Source organism: Lottia gigantea, assembly GCF_000327385.1.
Source record: "Lottia gigantea unplaced genomic scaffold LOTGIsca_113, whole genome shotgun sequence".
Lineage (NCBI taxonomy): Eukaryota > Metazoa > Mollusca > Gastropoda > Lottiidae > Lottia > Lottia gigantea.
In genome coordinates, this window is record NW_008707077.1 from 135,441 (window position 1) to 162,810 (window position 27,370).

Consider the following 27,370-nt stretch of genomic DNA (forward strand, 5'->3'; position numbering starts at 1 on the left):
CCCCCTGTTCAATAATTATTGAATTTGAATTAAAATGACATGTTAAAGTATATAGTAAATTATCCTCACACGTGTTCAAATTAAGTTGCAAAAAATACCTCAAATGGTAAAATGCTCAGTAAACTGTAAACAATCCCGACACGTATTCAATTCTCAGTAAGTTGTCAATAATTCCACTTTTGTGGTAAAATTCCCTACATCAATTACTGATATTGACATTCCCTGAGTCATGTTAAAGTTCTCAGTGAATTGTAAGTTATAGCAACTAGTTCTTGATGTAAAAATAAGACATGTAGTAAGTTGTTAGTTATAGCAACTAATTCCTGATGTTAAAATAAGACATGTAGTAAGTTGTAAGTTATAGCAACTAGTTCTTGATGTAAAAATAAGACATGTAGTAAGTTGTAAGTTATAGCAACTAATTCTTGATGTAAAAATAAGACATGTAGTAAGTTGTTAGTTATAGCAACTAATTCCTGATGTTAAAATAAGACATGTAGTAAGTTGTAAGTTATAGCAACTAATTCTTGATGTTAAAATAAGACATGTAGTAAGTTGTAAGTTATAGCAACTAATTCTTGATGTTAAAATAAGACATGTAGTAAGTTGTAAGTTATAGCAACTAGTTCTTGATGTAAAAATAAGACATGTAGTAAGTTGTAAGTTATAGCAACTAATTCTTGATATAAAAATAAGACATGTAGTAAGTTGTTAGTTATAGCAACTAATTCTTGATGTTAAAATAAGACATGTAGTAAGTTGTAAGTTATAGCAACTAGTTCTTGATGTAAAAATAAGACATGTAGTAAGTTGTAAGTTATAGCAACTAATTCTTGATATAAAAACAAGACATATTCTTGATGTAAAAATAAGACATGTAGTAAGTTGTAAGTTATAGCAACTAGTTCCTGATGTTAAAATAAGACATGTAGTAAGTTGTAAGTTATAGCAACTAGTTCTTGATGTAAAAATAAGACATGTAGTAAGTTGTAAGTTGTAGCAACTAATTCTTGATGTAAAAATAAGACATGTAGTAAGTTAAAAGTTATAGCAACTAGTTTTTGATGTAAAAATAAGACATGTAGTAAGTTGTAAGTTATAGCAACTAGTTCTTGATGTTAAAATAAGACATGTAGTAAGTTGTAAGTTGTAGCAACTAGTTCTTGATGTTAGAATAAGACATGTAGTAAGTTGTAAGTTATAGCAACTAATTCTTGATGTTAAAATAAGACATGTAGTAAGTCGAAGTTATAGCAACTAGTTCTTGATGTTAAAATAAGACATGTAGTAAGTTGTAAGTTATAGCAACTAGTTCTTGATGTTAAAATAAGACATGTAGTAAGTTGTAAGTTATAGCAACTAATTCTTGATGTTAAAATAAGACATGTAGTAATTTGTAAGTTATAGCAACTAGTTCTTGATGTAAAAATAAGACATGTAGTAAGTTGTAAGTTATAGCAACTAATTCTTGATGTTAAAATAAGACATGTAGTAATTTGTAAGTTATAGCAACTAGTTCTTGATGTAAAAATAAGACATGTAGTAAGTTGTAAGTTGTAGCAACTAATTCTTGATGTCAAAATAAGACATGTAGTAAGTTGTAAGTTATAGCAACTAGTTCTTGATGTCAAAATAAGACATGTAGTAAGTTGTAAGTTATAGCAACTAGTTCTTGATGTCAAAATAAGACATGTTAAAATTCACAGTAAGCTGCAAGATATCCCTACATTTATTATTGATGCAGAATAAAGACGTGCAAAATCAATACTATTATACACACTTTAAAACATTTAGATGAGAAACTTGTAAAAAATGTCCGAGAAAACCAATATAATCAAGTTGGTATCTCACAAGAAATGGTAACAAGTGAACACCATCGTAAATTGAGATAAACTACTCTCTTTTGAGATTAAAAGTTTACTCTGTTGATGCAGGTTGCTTTGATCATAATATTGTAAGGTTTGGTCTTGCTTTGCTACCAAAATCCTCTCGACGATCTGTGACAATTGATTCTGATACTATTTCAATGAAAGATAAATTGTACTTGCTTTCAGAGTATATTTTCAGAATTCAACATAAAGGCTCATTTTTTATTATTATTATTTTTTTTTTATAAGAAACGGGTCCAATATGACACGGGACTGCAGGAGAAAACGTGTTAGGTTACAAAGGAGATCTAAATTATAAGAATAAAACAAAGAAAATTGTAATTTTTTGCGTTAGATTAACAGCATTCCAACCTTCAAAGATCGTCCAAATGTTAAAAAGCTTGACACAATGGCATGTCTTGGTAATAATTAAATTATTGACGATTCTCAAGTATACTATATAGAAAAAAGGTTTGAAATGGTTTCAAGTTAAATAAATAAGAAATAAAGAGCTGCAACTGTCAGTAAATCAATAGTTATTGGCAGAAAACTAAAAACTGTAAATTGTAAATAATTGATCGCTATACATACGATTTGTAAAAGTTCTTATTCAACAGTTTATAGCCCTAAAACGCCGCTGTAGTGTAAACATACATGAAGGCGTAGCATTATGATTGGGCAGAAGGCTAGTTCCATTCCTCTTGAAGCAGACAAATCCATTACCCTTCGAAAAATATATCTACCACCATCACTGTACACTGTATGGAGAAATGTATATTGAACCTTTTGATTATGAACTTAGTTAATGCACAAAGTAATCTCTCTGGCAGACAAACTGGACTCGACATTAGTGATAAAAATATAACTATCAGCCCCGTAAGTCATTGAATAAAGCGGAAATAGAAGTCCAATTTGTTAATGATTTGTGTGATAAAACCAGGTAGTAAATTAATGGACAATTATATTATTGGAAAGTACCATGGCACAGGTAATATCATTCAAATCAAAATTAATATAACTCTTTAGACAGGCCTATTGTTGTGTTGTACAAGAATTCATGAGAGGTTTCTGTTAAACAGTTGGTGTAATCTGTGTTGTTCCAGACAAATCTTGGAAAAGTTTCTGCCAAGCAGTTGGTGTAGACTGATTCGTATCAATCAATTCATGATGAGTTTCTGCAAAACAGAATAGTCTGTGTTGTACCAGAAAAATCAAGTCTACCAGACAGAATGATGACAGGTTTCTGTAAATCATGATGAGTTTCTGCAAAACAGCTCGAATAGTCTGTGTTGTACCAGAAAAATTATGTCTACCAGACAGAATGATGATAGGTTTCTGTTAAACAACTGGTGTAATCTGTGTCGTACCAGACAATTCATGAAAAGTTTCTGTTGAACAGCCGGTTTAGTCTATGTTGTATCAGAAAAAACATGAGAGGTATCTGTTTAACAGAGCTGGTATAGTCGGTGTTTTATTAGAAGTTTATTTATTTTATTTTAAGTCGACTGAGATTTCTGCTAATCAGCTGTAGACAAATCATGATAGGTTTCTGTTAACCATCTCATGTAGTCTGTATTGTACTAGACAAATCATGATAGGTTTCTGTTAAACATCTCCTGTAGTCTGTGTTGTACCAGACAAATCATGATAGGTTTATTTTTAACAGCAGATTGTGTAGTCTATGTTGTACCAAACAAATCATGATAGGTTCCTGTTAAACATCTCATGTAGTCTGTGTTGTACCAGACAAATCACGATAGGTTTCTGTTAAACAGCAGCTTGCGTAGTCGGTGTTGTATCAAGCAAATCATGATAGGTTTCTGTTAAACATCTCATGTGGTCCAGACAAATCATGATAGGCTTCTGTTAACCAGCTGGTGTTGCCCATGTTGCACCAGACAAAATTAAGAGACGCAGTCTTAGTTGTACCAGGCAAATTATGAAATTTTCTGTCAAGCAGCTTTGTAGTCTGTGTTGTACCAGAAAAAAACATCATGAAGGGTTTCTATTAAAGAGTTCGTGTATCAGATATATCTTTTTTCCACTGAATTAAATTGTCGAATAAATACCATCCCTCCCATTCCAACGATGTGTAAACCTGAACAAATTATGAATGTCAAAGCTATGTTTTAACTTCAGGAGTATAAGTCTGAGAAATATGCATTAATAAAGAAGGTTGAAAGCAATCGTGATGACAAATAAACGTACGCTAATTGTTAATGACCCATAAACTGTCTGTTGTGTTAGTCAATCGTTTGATTCTGTATTGGAAGTAATCTCTGATAGAGTCTGTAAGAAGATTGATTTCCTTATAATAAATCATTGTTTTTATTCAGAATGAAACCGGTTCGGGAATAATAAACGCTGTTACGAATTCAAATTTTCTGATTACATGTCTTTTACAATAATAGAAATATATAGATCTCCAGTCTTTGTCTGATATTTAATGATCCAATTTATTTTTTTGTATGGTAAAGACACCTGATTCCACATGGTAATTGGCTTGTTAGTCAAGTCTGTTTAGAGTATAATAATAACTTGACCTTACGTGACGCCTAGATTACGTAAGATATTCATATTAGATTGTTCATATATGTAACATTGTATGTTTTCTAATTTTGAGTACATTTAACGTTTATTTTACAAGATAATAAAAGCAGTTTTAATTAAATCCTCATACCGGAACAACCGCTCACCATAGCGAGACCAAATTATCGTAAAAACAGTTCATGGTAATAGCATTACGTTGAATATAAACCTTGTAACACAAAAATATTCCATCAACAATAAATGGAATATACTCCAATTTACATACTGAACACGCGACTTCTGGCTTGATACTACATTGTTTAAATGATTGGAAAGAAATAATATTTCAATCGGAATGAATACTCAAAATATTTTATTTCGAGATACACCGAGAGCTTAATCTTTGATGAATTTACTAGATATAATTTTTTACGTGTATAGTTATATTTTGAAAAGCATTCGTTTATTTGCCAAAACCCAAGTTCTAAATCTAAAAGTTTTAAATACGCTATATTGATTTCTAAATATTTAAGTAAAAAGCAAATGCGGTTGCGGACTTCATTGACTATACGGTTCCAAAAAATCGACTGTAATCATTGCAAAAGCGGTATGATCGGTGTCGTCCCACATCGCCCCAATTCTTCCCTAAATTATTCCCTTTTCGATCCTTCTCCGTTTCGCCCCTTTCCCATATCGAACTTTGCTATTTTGCTACTTTCCCATATCGCCCCTCCCCAATTTGCCCCTTTCCCAGTTTATTTTTATTCAATTGCAATTCTTTTTTTGTAATCAAGTTACTCTTAAAGGGTCAAAAAAAAAAAAATCAAATTGGACAAATAAAAATTATGAATAAGGTGCACAAGCGATATGAATACGTGTTATAAACCATAAGGATACGTGTCATTAACTATAATACATGAAAATTATTTTATTCGGAATCTGTGGGGATATTTGAAATAGGCTTACATAATGGTGTGGAGGTGGGGGGGGGGGGGGGGGTACACCTGTTGCTTGGCCCCAAAAATTTTCCAAACTTAGCCGGGATCTTACTCAAATTTGAAGCAGCCATTACATGTATAATTGATTGTATCAAAGAAAAAATATACCAATTTATTCATTAGGACACAATGTTTCTGGCATTACCACACTTAATATTCAAATTTTACTCTTTCTTGATGCGAGGAATGTAATAAACTTGAGCAAAAACTAATCTATGATAAATTTTTTGTGGGCCTTTGATCAAATATTTTGAACGTTATATTTTGCAATTCAGGTAGTGTAAAGGTATATAACTTTGGATTTGTTCCCCACAACCTTTCTATCTTACGTCATATAAAATAATCCTAAAGGATTTTTCTAATAAGATAGTTATTTCAAATGAACACATCTTCCTTTAATGAGACAGAAATATGATATGCTTTCCACCTTCAAACGTCTTTTATCACATTGTAAAATCACAAATCATTATTTCTTACAGAAAACTGTCAGAGAATCCAGAATCTTTTTCTAGATAAGTCATGTGAGGACAAGTACGTTGACACAGTATAGTATCACAGTTTCCTAAATCATCTATCAGCTCTTTGGTTTTAAATTCAGTTTCAATGAGGTTGTTTATTGGTGCAAATTTAGCACTATCACGATAAGATTTGATTGAGTAGCTATAATGTAGGTTATCATTATTTGAGGACGCATGGTTTTCCATATCAATCTTGAATGACACTTTACGCCCATTTATTCCACTTGAATTAGTCGAATTTTCATCTTGAAAATGTTCAATAGAAGAGAGCCAATCTGAAGAATTATGAGCATCATTAAGAATTGAATCTGATTTGTCTGTAACGTTTGAATTTCCATTTCTAAGTCGGTTTTCAAAATCAATATCGGTATCAAATTCGGTCTCCACAAAACCGAACTTGCCATCTACGAGTTGATTTTTTGATTCTGTTTCGCAGTCGTCATAAAAACAAGATAGTGGATTATTTGAAACGTTAGGAAATATAGTGCGAGTTGAAAAGTCGCCGTTGGGAGAAATTTCAATGCCATGATTTGATGTCATAAAAAGAAAGCGAGCCGTCTGGGAGTTAGAATGATGTTCAATGTCATCCATTCTCGTGTCTACAACATAACTATTGACACAGTCTAGAGATCCTAGATCACTATTATTACTTCTTGTAGACGTTAATTGATTGGACGTAATATCCTCCCCAAAATTTAAATCAAGAGTCTTTACGTCCTGTTGATTGATATACGTGGCTGTTAGTAATTGATTGGGTTTAATATCATGTTCTTTGACTGTCCTAGATTCTTGATTGCACGTTTTGTCCGTTTTTATATATGAACTTCCTGTATTTGATTCAGACCCTCCAATTTTCTGAACATTAGTTAAAGTGGTATCACTGGATTGCTGAGGAAGAGTTGGAAGAGACGGGTTTTTAGTTCTTAACGATATCGCTTCATTATCGACAGTTGGTACGATTTGTTTATTAAAACTTTCAGTAGTTAATAAATTGAACCAAGCCTCGTCTCTAAAGGTATTGATATCATGGGTGTCTTTTGTTCGAGCTTGTAATCCATAGGTCGTTAGACAACAACTATTACTTAAAAATTGGCCTTGATAACATTGTGGCTTCCTAATGTCCGTGAAATGAGTCTCGTTTACACCGTCTTCTGATTGTTTTATGTACCTCTCCATCCTAGCTTCAGCACTACCAATCATGGACGTAACATCAGAGTTTAATTTGCTAGAGTCATCTTGACATAGGACTGTTGAGTAATCACCGTGTAATTCCGAGGAAAATAAGATTACATTTCCATCAGAGATTTTTCTTTCATCTGAAGATTTCACGGGAAGATAAGAATGGAAGTTAGTCTCAGGCACAATGTGGATGTCTACACTAGTCAAATTACTACACATACGTTCCCTAGAAATCGCAGTAGCTGGTATATCTGTGCATGTATCACATTTTGTCGGAAACATTTCATCTGATATCTGGCAAGCTAATGGGCATCGAGTCTTATCTATGTTTTCAAAATTATATTTTTCATTGAACCAAGAAGAGCCCAGAGTAAGATTCTGATCTGATTCCGCTCCACAAGCAGGCGACACCATGTTTAATCCCATTGATTCAAATTTCGATTTTTTGACATTAGAATGTGTACAGGATGATAAAATAGGAACACTCAACGAACGCACTACACGTTCATTGAACACTTTTATTTCACTCAAATCGTCCACTATTTCATGGGTAGTGTCACATTGTTCTATTTCCAATGTAGAACCATCACAAGATAACCGGACGGTAATTTTTGACGTTTCGGAAGCAGATTTTACATAAGTGGCACTCGTTGTTGAAAAGTCACTAAATTTAATGTTTGAAGAATATTCCAATTTTCGACTGTCTTTCTTTCTAGTTCTCAACTTTCTAGTAATTTTAGAAGATATCAGTGGTTGATAATGAGCACTCTTGAACGTTTCTATCACTCCCACCCGACCTGATGATTTTTTGCTGAATTTACATCCCATAACCTTTGAATTTGTCATGAAAAGGCAGTTCCTGGTTTGTCACTATATTTATTTCTAACAACCGGCATGTCTGTATTGGACTGAGTTGGCTTTCTACCGATCGATGGCTAATATGGTTATATAGTCCTGTATATAGAAATGTTGTCGGTCAATAAGAGTGGTCGGTCTTATACACAACAATTTCTATTTCTAACTTATGTTGGACATGTTTCCGAAATGCATCAGAAACGACGACAATATGCAAAGTGCTTGAACACCTAAGGCCAAGTAAAAGGTTTCTATCGTTTAGAATTTATCAAGTTGATACTTTGGTAATTTAGATTAATTACTGTATTCTAAGGGACAATTATAAACTGTGCTAATTATACATGAAACGATTTTTAAAATCTTATTCTTTTTATAATATTGTGTACTAATATTGTTATGTAAGCAGTTCAAAGTAGTTTTGGTATTTGGTAATACGAAACTACGCGTGTGGTTTGTTTTTACATGGAAATAATACACACAAACGAAAAACACGACCATTTGAAGCACCTTTTCGACTTAAGTTATACGTTATAATTATTAATTTTAGCGTTTTTATAAAATTCGACTTAAAGATGGGTTTCCTTATTTTCATTTATAAAGTGAAAATGCTAATACATATATGAATAGAAAGTAGAGGTATTCTAATGACTTTGAAAAATATCAGTTTGTTTCACATGTCCATAATTCATTCATTATTAGCTAAATTAGAAGAGAATTACCAGCAGAATTGAGTGACCGATCAATAAAGGTCAAAAAGTCTTTTTTTGTTTGTCCAGACTGTACATACATGAACATTTAACTCTTAATTATATGCAATAAGAACATAAAGATATGATTAAGAGTACATGACAATTCATTAAAAACTCAAATTTGTCAAATAATTTGCTTTATTGAAACTAAAAAAATAAGGAAACCCAATAAGTTTTTCTTAATGGTTGAGAACTCTGCTCGTGCGTGATATTTCCATGTAAGAACCTTGCGAGTTTCGTACGGGTGCTTGGCTTTACGGCTTTACATTATTTGTAGTTGAAACATTCAGAATAATTAGGAAACAAAATATATCTCTTCAATTTGACGTTTATGTTTCCTAAATCCGTACTTAAGCTTTCCAACACCATCCAAAAATAGCGACTTATATACGATTAGGTAATCCATTTAAATAGTTTGGCTCTTCATTGATAAAGTTTCAGATATAAGGTGAAGAACATATTTCTATAGATTTTGGGGATAATGGTGTATGTTTTCCCTCCATAAAATCACACTGCCCCTTTAACTGTTTAATTATGTGGTACAAGTATCAATTATCAGAAGGAAGCATGATATTTTTAATATTGTTCATTTTAAAATTATTGTTTTATCTCGGTTTACGTTTTCTTTTTGGCATATTCGCAACTCTCAAAATTGTATATAATATTATTTATGATTAATATTTGATGAAATTGAAAGTTTTCTCAATAACGTCCCGGAAAATTTTGTGAATTGTTACGCATTACATTGGTGCTCTTGTAGAGTTATTGCTATCTTTATTGCTGCCAAGGACACCCATTGGAGGCCTGGAAACATGATTTTCTGAAGTCCCGAGACACCTCTAGAAAATTTTAAAGAATTTGACTCCCTGAAACGGAATTTCCTGACATTTCCAGGCAAATTTAACGAACTGTGGGACCACCACAAGAAAATTTTGTACGCCCGAAAACGCGATTTCTTGACATTTGCCAGCGAATTTTTGGTTTACTTGTATATGAACTGTGGAAATATTCCTCTGTTCTGATCTGAAATAAGATGAAATATAGATTGTTAGATTGTTATAATCATACTAATGTGCTTATGTTTGCTATGAAAAAGGTTGTCGTTTAGGTTCTGTTTTTCTGTATTTGCAACAATTATCTTTCATTTATAGACATGGGGGAATGTCTCTTATATTGGGCATGGACTTTCTTACTCGCACGATTGCTAGTGATATTAAACAGAGCGGCAAAGGGTGCTATACCTGCATTACGATGAATATTCAATCCTATCGGTCTTGCTGATCTGGTCTGTGGGCAGTAAAACCAATGCATAAATTATTTTTAAATCTCTTACATTTTGTTTGGGATATTCCATACATCATGAGATTTAGTCGAGGTTTCACATGTTAGATGCCCTTGGATAGAATACCATTTCGTAGTTGAATTACTCATGAAAAAGATAGTTTCTGATATAAAGGGACACGTTTTGCATCTATTTGTCTGAGAGTATTTCGAGAGTGTTCTTGGCTGCTATCTCCGCTAAGGTGGAATTTTTAATGATTCGTTAGTCGTTTACAGTACCCACGCTCTTTTAGCTTTGAGAAAACAATCGTACTGACATGGTTAAAATCAAATGATCTTTTTCAAATTTGATGAAATCATAAAACCTGTGACTTCATAAAAACATGTGTCAAAATTTGTACGATTGACACAGATTGGCTACCGCTCTTGTTATGATAAAAAGGAAGTTGGCGTATCTTGCAAGAAACTACTTGTTTCTTTTAATACACTCACATCTCTGTATAATTGTCTGTTGCCTGTCGGTCTACGTCATGTCGATTTTGACAAAATTTTATAAGCGTATTTGCTGAAATTGGTATGATCATTTATAGAGTTCAATGTAGGACCTTTTTATTGTAATCTATTGGAATGATAAAACATGATTCTTGTTGCTAACAATTTAGCAAATCTGTTATTTGGACTTAGCAAGTTCCATAAAGAATTAAAGGTATATCATCAAAAAGGTGATACCAAATAGTAAACTGAGTTATCAACCAATTTTCACTATGTATAAGATCAAAAAATGAAGAAAGAGTAAGAAAGTTACACAAATTGTATTGGCGTACATGTATTTGAGAGGAAGGCGCTTTCGTTATGATTCATAAGCCAAACATAGTAAATGCATAATATATACAGCTATCGCAGTGAATGGTATATTACGTTTTATCACGTTGATTGAGCAAAATTACTCTTGAACCACCAATTCCTTGTCTTAAACTATAAGAGACTGATTACATATTCATTGGAAAAGCGAAACAACTCAGTGAAGTACAAATTTCATAAAGCTACAGTTTACACCAATCAGACAGGCCCTTAAACTAGTTGATACATGTTTAATTATGTGGTACAAGCATCAATTATCAGAGGAAAGCATGCTGTTTTTAATAATGTTCGGTTTAAAATTATTGTTTTATCTCGGTTTATGTCTCCTGGCATATTCGCAAAATAACGTTGTTATTACTGGTGACAGCAGGTCATCGTGATCTGATAAGCTACACTATTATATATTTGGTTCCAATCACCATGTTTTTTAGTTCGAAACATCTGCTTCTATTACAGCCTCCGACAGATATTTGACAGCTATCGGCTGGTTTAGAGTCAGAAAAAGTAGGCCTTGTTTTATGGAGTTTTTCTTATTTCTACACCTGCGATTTTTCTTACATTACTTTCACTACGACTGTAGGTTAGTGTTGGGCATCACCGTAACGTTCTTTTTGTTAGTATCACGTGACTCTGTAACCCTTGACCTTTCGTAGAAGGATTCTGATGGTATGACTGAACTACAAAAATATCCATCTTTCCGAACATATCTGGTTTTGGCGGATCTGATTTAAATAAAAAGGTTTAAAAGCCCACACCTTCAGAGTTGCGGAAACTTCCCACTTTGGCCTAGTTTTTCTGCCTCTACATCAGAGGCTTGAATAGCAGCACATGTTTCGTTTTACATGTTCTGTATTTTTTTTATGTGAAGATAGTTAGACTTATATCTAACATTTAAAGGGACAAGTTCGCCATTTTTTGGGAGGATGGGGGAGGGGGAGTTAATTTGGATATGATTATGTAAATTGTCTTGAATACTAGAAAGGTACAAAAATCGCATAATTCCTTCAAAAATATCAAACCTTTGTTTGAATACTTTCATGTTTATCATAGTTTCCCAGACTTACAATGTCAGGTAAAGGTGTTGTGGTCCAAATATATGAGTCGAATTTGTCCTGGGTTAATCTGATTCGATTTGGTCTAAAAACCATTTATCCTGTATCGAATCAAATTTGATTATGGTAATCAGCGCATTTATCATCAAAAAATCAAATCGATATACGTTAATCGAGTAAATCAACTTTGGAGCGTCGTAGCTCTGTTAACTTCCGCCTTAGTAATGGCGTCCAACATGTCAAAACCATTACGTGCAGGGTAATTTCTTCCTGTCTTGCCACCATCTTGGAAACTATAAATAGTATAATGTTCATTTATCCTGCAGTATAAATCAGATTCGATTTGTGACGTCATTCTGATTAGGTAATCGAATCAGATTTAAGTGCGTAAAAATGACTAAGGGTTCGTGGCAGTGGTACCTTATCGAAAATATCTCTTATCCATCTCAGCTTAACAACATTTATTAATTTAAGCTATTGTCAAAACTGAAGTTTCTAATGCATTCAAAATTTAGACAGTCATATTAAGTTATTATAACTTACTTGTAACTCTATTGGCAGCCAAGGCAATAATTCAAAAGATTGTGGCAAGGGAAGCTTTAAATAAATCGAGCTCACAGTAACTCTCATTATGCACTGGAAGGTGGACCACAATCCGTATTAACTGTCACGTTCACAAGTCTGTTACGATGTATTGTGGTGAAACTACTGGAAGTGACTTAAACAAACTACAACAAACTGAAACTTATATTATGCTTCAATGTTGGCATTTATTAAAACTGATCACTGAAAATTGCATGGATTAAGGGTATCTATTTTTGATATCATATTCATTAGGCCATTAGGTCCAGAAAGGTAGGGTTATTTTTTCTTGTCGGATTGCCATGTGAAACTCTAGTTTACAAGATACTAATATGCATCGACGATGCGGGTTGATCATCGCATGACAGTTGAGCTTCTTCATTAACGATGTTGATAACCATGGGATAACTTGGGTTACTTCGCTACCACTACGCAGGCAGAAGGTCGCTCGTGCATGCAATGGCATTTTCATAATAATACACAACATTTCTGTAGTCTGTAGCTTTATCAAATTATCAACTTCACTGAGTTGTTTCGCTTTTTCAATAAATGTCTAATCAGTTTTGTTATAGTTTAAGAACTCAGTTTACTATTTGGTATCACCTTTTTGATGATATACCTTTAATTCTTTATGGAACTTGCTAAGTCCAAACAACAGATTTGCTAAATCATTGTTCGTTAGAAGAATCGTGGTTTATCATTCCAATAGATTACAATAAGGCTCGTCATTGCGTTGAACTCTAAATGATAATACCTATTTCAGTAAATACGCTTACCAAATTTTGTCAAAATCGACATGACGAAGACCGACAGACGGACAGGGGTGCTGACAATAGATAGATGCGGGTGTATAAGAAGAAACAAGTGGTTGCCTTACAAGATACGCCCACTTCCTTGATATATTTTCATTACCGTATATCAAGAGCGGTAACCAATCTATGTCAATTCGTACCAAACGTTTCACTTGTCCAAGATATTGTTGATTTAAACCAACCAATCATAAAAACTGTAGTCTCTATAGTGATCGAGAACAATAAACATGGGCAGTGATTAAAAAACGGTCATCGAAAAATCGTCAAATTCAAACTTGACCAAGATCTAATTATCATCAATGTTAACACCGAATGTCATTTTAAATCGGATGAAAATTGTAGTCTCTATTGGTTCATTAACAAATTTTGATACGTTTTTACTATGTCAAGGACAATAACTCAGGGAGAAAATTTGTGCCCCCTGTTCGATCCTCTCACCTGATATTTCCTGAAAACGCCACTGCCTAGAAATAAATACGCGTCCAATCTAGACTTTAAAATGTGAACAGAACCTTGTTCTGAGTTTTAAAAAAAGCCTTCACGAGTAGCGTAAGTAAAATTAAAGTTTTAATAAACAAAGTCAACAAAGGTAACAAATAAACATGTGACATTATACCATACCAGTTTATCATGAAATATACCATCAAAACGACTAGTATTTACAATCAAAAAAGTAAGGCAAACCATGACAGGAATAGTCGTGATGCTGTTAATTTGGAAGATCTTGGATACTTATTCAAATTTTGGATTAGTTTTAATCTATCTGTTAAATGAATAAAGGATAAGAAAACAACTGAAATCAATGATTGCATACAAATAAACCCTAACATTGTTCCTGTTTTCTTCTGCCTTGTAAGCAACAAGTACACGTTGTAGCTATCTAACCATATATAGATAGAGGCATTATTGTGCGTCTCCAGTACCCAGGCTGCCCAGGACTGTCGATTATATATGCTGCTGAGGTTGATACATCATTTTGACTTTCAATAAGATACAATCAGAATAGATGGAAAAAGTCAACATATATTATGTTATTTAGATTTATTCTGATTTAGAAGACTTGAATTTATGAGAAAGTTTATCTATAGACGGGAGATAGAATAGTATCACCATGGTCAGTGATATGACCAAGCAAACAAATCCAGCAACATTTTTCTCGAAATCAAATTCAAATTGACTGGAATGACCAGACGCAATCTCATTGTCAAGTGTATAAATCTGTACCACCATGGTGACTAAAACAGAAATATGGAATATTTGATGACTTTGTCCACAATGGTCGAACGATTTCGCTTTCCAACGTTCGGGAATATGTAAAGCATAGACGATAGCTTCCAGTACAAATAATGCATAACACAAGGTGATGTTATTCAAGGAATATAAGGCACATTTGCTGTCAAGGTAACAATGCCAATATCTTGGAAAAAGCGGACACGATACGTAAAGTGCAAATAGGATATAGGGAGCAATCATCCCAAATTTCTTCATCGAAGAAAATGATTTATTCTCTATCCAAACCTTTGCCGCACAATTGATTGCAAAACAAATAGTTGCTAACACAACACCGACCTGAACGTAGAACGGCCGTAACGTTTCAAACGAATGAATATCACCACATATGTACAATGCCACTACACTGGTTGTATAGACGTAAAGTGCAATCCCGGAATAATCCATAAGAAAAAATATCACATGACTTTTTACTGAGCGTGATCCAAACCAATGAGCAATAGAACTCAAAACGGTCAAGGTAAGACAGCCCAGGAAACACACTAACATTTTGTTTCCTTCAGACGAATAGAGTAGATCATGTTTTTGATGGAATTGCACACCGTAGTAGGGGATAATAATTGAAGCGATAACATGCGTCCAAACATTCAAGGTTTCGTTGTGCCATTTAGCAACGCTAAGGTAGTAGTAAGACCAAGGTTTGTGCAATTGACGATATCCGGTTTCAATGAACGCATGCCTCATTGGATATGGAATATGATTCAGTGTGAGCGTTTGATAATGGCTCTTTGTGGCCATTTTGAAAAACAGTCATGGGCACTCAGTAGAACGAAACAGAAGATTTTAACCGCAAACGCAAGATTTAAACTGTAATATACTATTCTCTTTCAGTGCTGATGGAGTAGGAAATCCTGTACTTTAAAGATTATCTATCACTAGTATTTCAAAAACTTCTTATTGAACCTTTGCTCTGAAAGATACAAGTATAAATTACATAGAATAATGCTGTAATTCAAAGCAAATAATTTCGGTGCACGGTTACGTGGTCACAGGAAATTTGGTCACCGGAAATATGTTCTCAATAATACGGGCACAAGGTATTTTGGTCTCAGTAATACGGACACAAAGTATTTTGGTCACAGAAATATCGGCACAGTCACAGTAATACAGGCACAGGGTATTTTGGTCACAGTAATAAGGGCACATTATAATTTGGTCACACGCAGCTACATTTACCCCCTGTAATCGATAATCACTTCTATAGCAATTATATGATTTATCAATTACGACATAGCTCGATCATTCACTCCCCCCTACCCCCTGGAACAACCGGATTATAGGTTCAACCCTTCTGAGAACGCCCGTCAGGCGTTTGATGCTATCATTTCCCGACAACATCTCTGAAACAACTGGCTGAATTGGGCCTTAAGATATTTAAGCTTATAGATATATTACGAACGATCAGGGTTAGGTCATCTCTACTTCTATTTCGGATCAGCAGATCAAGGGTGACAATCGGGTCTGACAATTTTTCGTCATCTCACTGAACCTCAGAATTAGAAACTGAACTGAGACGTTAAAACCTTGGTCAAGGCTGCTGAATTGGACGAAATTCCCTGGGTAAATGGGGGTAAATATCCGGTAACCAGTGATTACTTATAGGCATAATCTTGGCATTGATATAAAACCACATACCAAAAATGAATCCATCAACAACGTTGTAAGCGAGCACAAGATAAGTGAAAACAATTAGGACGACGAAAAGTTCTTGTCCACATCCTATGCAGGTATTAATATTTTCAGCTTTGGGACTTATTGCATTCAATTTCGATCGGAGATGATGATTCCCCAATCTAGTATTTTTTATGAAAGTATATTATAATTACGGTCAAGTCAAGCGATGGTCATAAAGATCCCAAGTCAAGCCTTTTCGCTTTTTTTTTTAAGTATATAGGTCAGAAGAAATCATCCGTTTTGAGCCAAATTTTGTACTCAATATAGTTAGAAAGTGGATACAATGCCAGAAAACTATCAGATACGCCATTAAGATTTATCAGGTGTGCTTCATAGCAGCAACCTGGTCTCTATTGTAGACATGATATTAGACATGGAAAATATTCATTTCTCACTTATGATATAATAGCGAGACCTGTGTCGTTTTTGCTGAGTCAATGTTCATTTCATAAATCAGTTTGTCGTCTCAGCACGGTACATGCTTAAAGTGACACGTTCTGTACATCGACCTGCGTATACTTGTTTACATTACCTCATTTTCACATCCTTTCCAACTCCAACTCCTTCGAAACTTGGAATGCCACCCTATTAAAATTCGAAACTCGCCCGTCCACGCTCTAATATAACTCAGTATTATCTATCTGTTGGCTATGCTTCGGTGACTCCTATGTTAAACAATTATTCGTCATATCAAAGGTCCTCTCACACACATACTCACACATATTATATCCCTATTCATTAATCAGTCATGTGCATCTTTAATAATAACACTGATTAATAAATCACCCCACTAAGAACGAAAAAAAACTCAACAAAACCAATATCAATGTTTTTCTATTCATTCATTCCATTCGATATCATAAATTTGGGTCGCTCTGCAAGTTTACAAATAAGTATTAACTCCTCCAACTGAATACCGGTATTGTAAATACTGTATCGTTCTTTAGGTTCAATTTTTATAAATCCTGGTAGACAATAAAGTAAGTATAAATATCAAAAATAAAAGCTTATGCACCCAGAGTTGGACAAAAGTGATTAGATCTAGGCTAATGGCGACTAATCATATAATTAATAATTTGTTTCTGAAGAAATGAAGATAGTTTACCTCCTTTCGAATTCTTAAACAACGTCGAAAATGGCATGAATAGTAAAAAAATGAAACAGCACCGAAGATGGCTTTATGTATTTAAAAGAGAAAATTTATGATTGTAGCCTAGTTCATTATCTTATTTTCAAGCGAAAATAAGTGGAGATCTGGGATTTTGAATTTTCTCAGTAGGTAGCCTACTGAGAAAATTAAAAATTAAAAACGGATAATAGGCCTAAGAGAAAGACATAGCCTAAGCCTACTCTTGAAAGGTAGGCTATCAGCTGGTTACGTCCTAGCCCTGTCCTTGAGAACCAAAGCTGTTAGTCTATCCTTGTTAAATATTTTTCACTTTTTTTTACTACTCTATACAAGTTCTATTCTTGACTCTTCTTTATTTTGTTAGGCTATAGACGTTCTTTTTAAAATAGCCTACCAAATTACCAAAAGATATCATTTATAGTCCAAAAATAGATGGTAATCTATCTCTCTCGTTGATAAATCGATTCTTACCTGTTATCTTTTTTTATAGATTCAGCCTGAGATCGTAAAACAATTTTACGTTAATGATAGTTAAAATAATGAATTCTCAACCAAAAACCACCTCAAAACTTTATCTACGCAAAAACGGTAAAGTGGCCGCGTTACCAAGTCACGTCACATAACGTTAATGTTAACGTCATCTTTCGAAGAACGGTTTTTGAGTTATTGCCCTTAACTTAGGAAAAATGCATCATAATTTGTTTGTGAACACAATAGAGACTACAGTTTTCAACCGATTGGTGTGATCATTTATAGTGATGGGATCTTGGTCAAGTTTGACATTAGCATACTAATTATTGTTAATTAAGCAGTTTGACCTAGTTATGGTGTTATGGTTTACAATGAGAGGTTTATTTTGCTTAAATCTGTAGGGCTTGTAGTTTTATAATTCAGGGTATTAGTTTTATTTAAAGTGATACTATACGTCTTAGAATGAACATAAAATTTAAGTTCTCGAAATGGTCAATAAGAGTATTATATTTATCACTTAGCTTACCTGGTGTCATTAAGTTACAAAAGAATCCCTGGAAAATCTAGAAAATTGAAAAATTCATAAAACTGATTATTGAAAAACAGTTGATCTTGTTAAGCGTTTTTCGATAGTTAATTGAATATTTATGGATAGTTACTAAGGTTCATGTTAATTCTAAGACGTAGTATCACTTTAATTTACCCTCTATATTTCAAGCACATAATTAAATAATAGTTAAAATTCAATTTACCAACGATAATTCGAAGGCAGAAGGTGTAGTACGACCTTAAACTAAACCTTGGTTATTTAACTGTAAAACTATAGTACGATATATCGTACACAAACAGGATCGATATGGCTAGAATTGATTATCATTTACGAGTATACGTACAATACTTGAACATAATGTGGGCCTAGTGAAAACCACTCACATTATTATGTTTCTATAAACCTGCATTCCCATTCAATTGACAATGATTTATTTGTAGGGTTAAATTGACTCGTATTATGAAAGGAAACATTTGGTTTCGAACCAAATCCGAATGGTGACATTTTTCAACCGCATTGTTGTTTATGAAAATTTGACTTCCATGCAGATGAGACAATTCTTATGCCATTTCAAGATATGAAACCACTTTTCGAAAACTGAATAGCAGTTCAGATTCCTTATTCGGCTTTGTAGAAGGATTTTAAGATCTGAACGATAAACATGAATGATATTATATTGATTATAGACGAACCCAATTGCAGAATTATATCCTAAAAAGTAATACGTATTCTAAAAAATTGATTTTTTAAAAACATTTCTAAATAAAGGATAAATATCAGACGACTATCCTTATCAGATTGATATATAAATAACGAGGTCTAATAAACATAATATATATTTAATACGTAACGTATTCCGATAACATACAAAACTAAAACATGGCAGTGAAAACAGTCCTGATAAAAACTCTTTCTTGATAAAATAATAATACGGCAACCTCTAAGGGTTTGCTATCCCATAATACCTATTTCCTATTTTATCAAGAAACAGGTTAACATGATTACGAAGAAGACTGAAAAACAGAAAATAAAAAAGATAGATTGCATATCACATAGCCTGCGCCAAACCAAAATTCCGTGTAGAATACATGTACTGAATCTGTCAACATAACCCTTGTACAATTTACTTTTACTGTATATCAGTATATTTTATAAATATGACATTATTTTCTATCAAAAAAAAATACAATTTAACATTTAGAGTCAAAACACAAAAACAGTTCAACATTCTATGACAATTATTTTATATAATAACATAAACATACAATTTTAAAGTGTGCTTAGTTGACAGTCCAGTCGCAGAGGAACATCATGTGTTCTATAAGGGAACTGTATAAGTGCTTCTCTTCATTTATTAAATTAAATATAGAGAAAATATAATCGAAAAGTTATTACACTGAGAAAATTGTTAAATAACATCTTGACTGAAGCGAAGCTCGAAACATTTTTCTATGTGTCACTTCGCCAGCTCAATGATCTGATGAATTTTAAGGTCAGGCCTGTTCTTCAATTCAACCAATCGAACACAAACGTTCTAATGTAAATAATTGTTAAGTTTTGAAAAATTGTGAGACTACGACAGAGATAACATAATCAGAATTTAAATATATTTATGTAGTCTGACCTTGGTACCGGTGGAGTAACCCACAGTCAATAAACAAAACAAAATATTTTCAATGTTAGAATAATACATCAATTGTAGAGCGATATATATAAATATTAAAACAGAACGTAAAAAAACATGTTGTTGTTGCTCAGAGTTCCACGCTATGCGATCTTCAACAACTGACCTATTTCAGCATATTTCTTATTCATAACTAAATTTGAAAATAATATAATAATATTTAACTATAGGGAAAGTAAGTGCATTGATATGTAATTTAACTAAACTTTTTTCTCAATTAGCCTAATACATGTCAAACTAGTTGAAATTAGATTATAATTTTGGTTAGATATTATTTTTTTCGCTACCATGGAGACAGAAAACAAAAACAACGAAACGCAATTGTAATCTGATTTTAATTTGATTGAGTGCAGACTAATAGTTACCGATTTGCTCGAAATGACCCGAAACAGGAAGTAATTTTTGGTGGCTTGTAAATATTCGGCAACAGTCATAATGAGTGAGTCAACAAGTTTCGCCAACATGATTTTATGATATGCTGATCATAAATAAATTTTCCAACAATATTGATGTTATCACTTGTTACGCCTAAACGACACGGTTTGGTACAAAAATGATTTTGAAAGCTGTGTACAATCATAAATTTCATGAAAATATAACAAATTCTTAAAAAGGATCGAATGCATAAGAACACATGATTCATATTTCTAACATAATTTGAATAGAATAAAGTTTTAATAAAGGGGAGCTAACTGTTTTATAGACGACAATAATTAATGCCCTATTTCTTCGTATTGCCCTAAAGTTATCATGCCTTAATCTGGGTAAATTTGATTTTGATTTTTGCAAGAGAATGGTAAATAGCAGCAAACAGCAAAGTCGATTTAAATGCCACATCCCAATGATTTGATTTTCAGTTAACTCGTCAGAGGGTTTCTGTTAAAAACTCTTCAACAAAACTTTGTGACCTTTAAAACTGCACTATTATATTATTATAATTCCAAAAATGATAAATACGACCTTGGAGGCATACATAGCGTTTGTTGAAGCAATATTCTTTACAGTAGCTGTCCTTGGCTTTGGCACTTCGTCATGCAAGAAACTCTTATCTGTATCTTTAGCCATGTCTGTGTCTTGTTGGGGCTTAAGCGTTGACGTAGTTTGTTGAGGTTTTTGAGTTGTCGTTTTCATCGGATGTAGGTCTATAATTAAGATCGAATTACTCGGTAATAGAAATAACAATCATAAGATAAAAAAAACCCACAACCATAAAGTAAAAAAACTTGTTTTGCAAGACTTGAGTATATAAGCTTTAAAGGGGATATTTTAATAGAACACAACGCAAAACCTATACCAGAGTTGCCTCGATCTCCCAGTTCTATTTTGACCAAGTAAACGGGACCCCAGCCCTAAGCGTTGGCCCACTACCAGAAAAGAATGCCTTTAATGTTCAGACACAAAAAAATCTGGTTCACAACTTATACTGGTATACTTATACTATAAATATTATGTATAAAATTTCCCAGGGAAGAGGCTCCTAACCCACTTAAATCAGTTTTAGACCTGTAAATCGAAATATTCTTATTAGTAGTCATCTCACGTACGAGAGCTTGAAAAAGTCATTGTATGCAATTTAACTTTTAAGTCCCAGAAATAATGACACACATACCTGGTAACGAACAATTCATGATTTGGATGTGATATCCAGTAAATGCTGTAAATAAACCATTTAGAATTTCTGCCCCTTTTAAACTACATCTTTTAATTGGTGTCAATACACAATTCAAAAACGTTTCAAATGACCTACAATATTAGAGAAATTATTATTTGGATATACATGTATTATATATATTTACTTATAATATTTTGTGAATTTGAGCCCCCACTCCCTTGAAGCCAAGTTAAGTGTTTATCTTTGCTATTTAGCACTTGAACATAAGTCAAGGGGTCAGCTATAATGTCTCTGTCTAAAGATGGAATAAACATATTTATTTGAAAAGCCTACCTGCATGATGCCGCATTATGGAAGTACTGTGTGCAATTTTTAAAGTTTTCAAAAGTGTCTTTTGTTAGATAACAATGAGACGCCGATTTGTACTCTGAAATTTGACATAAGATAATACAATATGCTCAGAGAAAATGAATTTAGTCACCATTAAAGAGTGTTCTCGAAGTTTAATATTGGTGTATTGATTAACCAGATAGAAGTTATGAAGAAAAGTCGCAGCCCAAAATTCTCAATCTTTTAACTTGGTATAAAACACAGAATTTGATTTACCTTCTAAACGATTGCAGATAAACTTTGCCGAATCAATTACAGGAACCCATCCAACTTTGTCGGTAATTGAACACCCACCAAGAGTATCTTTCAAACATACTTCCAGATCACCAATGATACTAAAGACAATAGACAATGCCATGATAATTGAACCATTTATCTATGACAAAGGCATTTCGCATAATCCAACAGTCATAATTTCAAAGGATAATGATGAATCCTGGTGAAATTTTTAATTATTTGTTAAACACAAGGTTGAACCCTTAACCAAATAGAACAAATCTAAAATACGAAACAGGTTAATTTTTTAAAGAAGAAATAAGAACTCGCAGATGGACCTTTGTTCTTCGATACGTGTTCGATTTTTCACAAGAAATGAGGTCCTGCCATCATAACGAATATGCGACTTTAAGCAAAGCTGTCAGTTTCTTTACTTTCTTCCTGATAATTTGGATGTTGGCTATATGAATGGAGAAAAAATGGATTTTCAACCAATTGTGTAGAGGAGGTTGAAAATCCAAGTCCCACTTGTGTATTTGAGTTGAAATAAAAACAGTTCCAACCCACCTGCATAAATTATCAGCATCTTCTAACTGCATTATCCCAAGTGGGTTCATGGATAGGAGATCATATCCTGTACATTTAAGCGCTTTCATAACATCACATGTTCCTTCCACAGATTTTAAAGCATCTGAAAGATACACAAGGATTTGATCAGTTTGGCTCTTCAACAATCTGATCGATCTCTGCAGGCACACAATAATAAAAGGTCACCCAAAATCATAGCGTTCATTTCCATGCTGTTGTATTGAATTAGCCAAGTGTTGGAAACGTTCGCCAATCAATAGTTAAAGAAATAAAATTATTAGAGTTTTACGTCCTACTTTTCTAATGAAGACTGGCAACGCCATATAGGGTGCAATGAGGGAAATTTTGCCAGGACAGCGTCATTAGCCTGCTCTTTGTCGAAGGATCTTTAACGTGCATAGCCTGTCCCATCCAAATGACTAGACGCTTTTTCCATGTCAGCCCTCTTACCTGCATTACTGGTAGGGTATTATCTAGACCTAGGTCGTGATTGAACCCTTGACCAACAGGTTAACAAGCAAGCGTCTAACTCACTGAGCCACCGCGGCTCAGAAATGAAAAAGAAATGAAAGTTGAAACTAGCGGAAATTCTCCATAAAATAATTAAATCAATACATTGAAGGAAGGTCGCATTAAAAACTTGTTTCGTGGACCCGGCAGGCGGCAGAGAGCACCAGCTGCGCAACTTTGGCCTTGTTTTCATGGAAAACAAAAAATATGACTGTACATCTATGAGTACTAAACATTCAGTCTTGTGAGGTGAAACAAGAAGAGATGACATGTATTAATTAATTTCTACATTTGTATTGCAAATTAGGTCAAATATACCTTGTGTTGTTGCTGTGTAAATATGTAATTATTAATAACAGATATATCATATATGTCAATAATCTCTTGATCTTTTTAATGGAGGCTCAATTCAAATTATATGTAATCATGCTTAAAGCAGGAGAATGCAAAAATTTCATCATCAAAAACGTTGTAAATTATAGATGAAAATATTTCTAAAATATGCTATTTACTTCTGTGTATAAACTTGTTTTAAAAGGGTTAATTAATTGTTAATTAAGCAGTTTGATCTAGTTTTGGTGTTTGACTATATGGAATGGCTCGACATGTTTTAGTTGAAAAGGTAGGGGATATATTTCTCTACAATTTGGCGTTTATTTTGCTAGAATTGGTACATTATCCAACACAAAAAAAAAAAAAAAAAATAAAAATATAAAAAACTAAAAAACATAGCATCTCCGAAGTGTTTATGTAAACCTTTTAAATAGTTTAAGCGTTCTAAGACTAATGGCAAGAAACTTAAGTTAAAACTTTCAGATTAGTTAATAGATATATTTATTGTTTTTTGTGTGTAGTCTTCATAAAGTTGACAAACAAATTTGTCCAATCTGAGAAAAATCATAAGGTTTTTAAGATTTTTGCTTCAATAGATGTTTCAATTCTTGAGTCCAATATGGAGGTCACTCGAACAACAATAATCGGTCAAGTATTTTAACGTATACTATAATTCAATTTAAACTATATTTGGGGGTGAGGTGGAGATATATATTTCAGGCAATATTTGGATATTGAACTTTGACTATGACCACACTGGTTTGGGAAATGTTTTAAATAAGGAACGATCTATCGAAATCATAAGTAGATTGTAAAATTACAACCTATGCTTTTCTTTCTTATGGATGTTTGTTGGTCATGGCTACATGGAAACAGCTATTTATGTAGATTCTCTCGATATTTATAGATACAAATATAAACAGATAAGCCTGATTCGTAATTTACTTCCCATTTTTTTTTAAACAAATGAAAGAAAGAATGAAATAAAACTTACGAGATAAAAACACCAAAACTAAAAATAATCTCATATTTAACTTGAACGTCTAACCCATTATATTTCTATATTCAATTATTTACAAATATCTTAAAGATTCAACCCACAGCCCATCATCCTTGAAATAACGGATTTCAGTGTCAAAGTTTAGATGTTGTTAAAGATAGATTAAAATATTCCGGTTAAGTATATTTCCTTTTCGTTATATCATCAAGACGGTTGGTTAGTTTTGTCCCGCGCTCTATCAACAGATGATTAGATTAGAAGATGCCTTTTCGTTCGACTGTGACAACGGAAACTGATAAGATGCCACAGTATCGTAAGAAAATAGCTATAGCTATTCCAAAAATAGGTCTTGACATTTTGGCTTTCTTTTCAAATGCGTTGTCCCATTTAATGCTTTCCCTCCAGAATAGCTTGTCAACACGAATCTCTGCTAAAAAGAGTCAGTGGGCCTTGGGCAAATCTTCCTCACATTTGTCACGACAAAAGGCTCACTGTGTTTACAACAACAATACATTCTTCTTCAAGGCATAAACATTGTACATGTCCATCCTTCCAGAATATTGGTTGAAAAATACACAGAACTGCTCCGAATAAATCTTAAAGTCAATTAAGTCAAGGGCAATAACTTTCATAACATTCAACCAATTACTACCAACTTTAATGAAATACACATATTTCCATTAAAAAAATGCCCTCCCATCTTTGAACTTGGCACTGATAATCATCTTACTACTACACAATAGTAAGGTCTCCAAAGTATTTAGATATACATGTAGTTAAAATCTTTCTCATGATTTATTTAAATTGGAGATATCACATCAACAGATTACTCCAATAAATAGGCGGAAAAGTGCAGAACTGTTTTCCATATCAATGATTGTAATTCTTATGATTATATTTCAACCATTTTATTTTCAGGCTGACTTACATTACAAATATGGAATTTACCAGAGATAGTTTTGATGCTCAAAATGATGTAGAACCGACCGCACTGCATGTTGCTGCTGAAAATGGCCAATGCGAGTTAATTAAAATACTGTTAAGAAAGGGTTCAATGGTAAATATCCAGAATTGTAAAGAACAGTCGGCGTTAGTGCTGTCTTTATTAGGTAGAAACGAAGAAATTTCTTTGTTATTAATCGACCACGGAGCGGATATAAATCAAGCAGATGGAAATGGCATGACACCATTAATGTATGCCATTCAAAAATGTCTTTCTAATATGGTTCAATTAATGATAAGAAAAGGGTGTGATTTAAACCTTCAAAATAAAAAAACAACAAACAGCTCTCCATTTAGCTGTAAACAATTTTGATGACAACGAAACTGTCAGGCTTTTACTAGATAGTGGTGCCGATGCTGACATCAAAGATTCAAACGGCCACACTCCACTGATTTTATCTATGAATGGAAAGGGGAAATATTTTAGTCTGGTAGCTGAAAAGACTACATGTTTCAATATTTCTGATGATAGTGGGATGACACCATTGATGTTTGCTGTTGAAAATAACCTAATATCAGAAATTGGAATAATTACAAGAAAAGATTGCAATCTAAATTTTCAAAACAAGAACAAGGACACGGCAGTACATTTAGCAGTAAAAAATGACAGACTTGATTGCCTTAAGACCCTTTCATCAACTGGTGCTGACTTAAATATACAAAATTACCGAGGAGAAACCCCACTGTTATTATCTATAGGTAAAAGATGGACCGACGGTATAATATTACTGATTGAAAGTGGAGTAGATTTAGAAATAGCCAACATCAAAGGAAATACTCCTCTAATGAGAGCAATTGAAAGAGATCTTTTGGATGTAGCTGAATTACTGATAAAGAAAGGGTGTAATCTGAACAGTAATCCTCCAGATATCCGTGTAGGTAAAGATTACCATTATTCAAACACCAACAAACAAACACCTATTCATCTTGCTGTCAGTCGTAAAGACGTTAATATTCTGATACCTCTAGTGAAGGGTGGTGCCGACTTAAATATACAAAATTCAGAGGGAAAGACGCCACTTCTAGTATCCATTCAAAGAGGTAATACAGAGGCCTTAATGATGCTAATTGAAAACGGGGCTGATATCAACCTCTCGGACTCAAACAAGACAACACCTTTAATGACGGCAATTCAATACAACAACATTGATGTTGCTATTTTACTGATAAAGAAGGGATGTGAGCTAGACACCCAGGATAATGATAAAGAAACTGCTCTTCATTTCGCTGTTCAGCTGAGTACACTGAGTTTAATCGATTTCTTGATAAAACACGGGGCCAATATCAACATAAAAGATAGAAATCACAATACACCGTTAATACTCTCTACAAAAAGACAAGAAGAGAAAATAGCGATGTTGTTAATGGACAATGGGGCTGATATCAACATAAAAGATAGATATGGCGACACACCTTTAATAATATCAATAAAAAATAGATATAAAAAAATAGCAATGATGTTAATAGACAATGGGGCCGATTTAAATGCAGTCGACCCCAATGGAGATTCATTATTAATATCTGCAATAAGAAATAACCTTGGTGATGTTGCATTGAACTTTATAAAACATGGTTATAGATCAGATTTATCCCCATGCCATGACTGTTATCCTGGAATATTATGCCACTTTTTGATG

The 27,370-nt window shown here is 33.3% G+C and overlaps 4 protein-coding genes across 4 annotated transcripts; 1 reads left to right on the top strand and 3 right to left on the bottom strand.

Moving 5' to 3' along the window:
• Nucleotides 1-5,868: 5,868 nt before the first annotated feature.
• On the bottom strand, nt 5,869-7,920 carry LOTGIDRAFT_171314 (hypothetical protein; the record flags this gene model as incomplete). Its single annotated transcript, XM_009047506.1, has 1 exon — nt 5,869-7,920. The coding sequence occupies one exon, from the start codon at nt 7,918-7,920 to the stop codon at nt 5,869-5,871; it is 2,052 nt and encodes a 683-aa protein (XP_009045754.1).
• Nucleotides 7,921-14,499: 6,579 nt separating this feature from the next.
• On the bottom strand, nt 14,500-15,288 carry LOTGIDRAFT_65957 (hypothetical protein; the record flags this gene model as incomplete). The annotated part of the gene is made up of 1 exon (XM_009047507.1): nt 14,500-15,288. A coding segment is annotated over one exon (789 nt), but the record flags the coding sequence as incomplete, so codon positions are not given.
• Nucleotides 15,289-19,217: 3,929 nt separating this feature from the next.
• LOTGIDRAFT_237642 (hypothetical protein) lies at nt 19,218-23,211 on the bottom strand (the record flags this gene model as incomplete). The annotated part of the gene is made up of 6 exons (XM_009047508.1): nt 19,218-21,224; nt 21,692-21,825; nt 22,028-22,121; nt 22,301-22,419; nt 22,868-22,991; nt 23,178-23,211. The coding sequence occupies 6 exons, from the start codon at nt 23,209-23,211 to the stop codon at nt 21,007-21,009; spliced, it is 723 nt and encodes a 240-aa protein (XP_009045756.1). The 3' UTR covers nt 19,218-21,006.
• Nucleotides 23,212-26,014: 2,803 nt separating this feature from the next.
• On the top strand, nt 26,015-26,917 carry LOTGIDRAFT_137335 (hypothetical protein; the record flags this gene model as incomplete). The annotated part of the gene is made up of 1 exon (XM_009047509.1): nt 26,015-26,917. A coding segment is annotated over one exon (903 nt), but the record flags the coding sequence as incomplete, so codon positions are not given.
• Nucleotides 26,918-27,370: the final 453 nt, after the last annotated feature.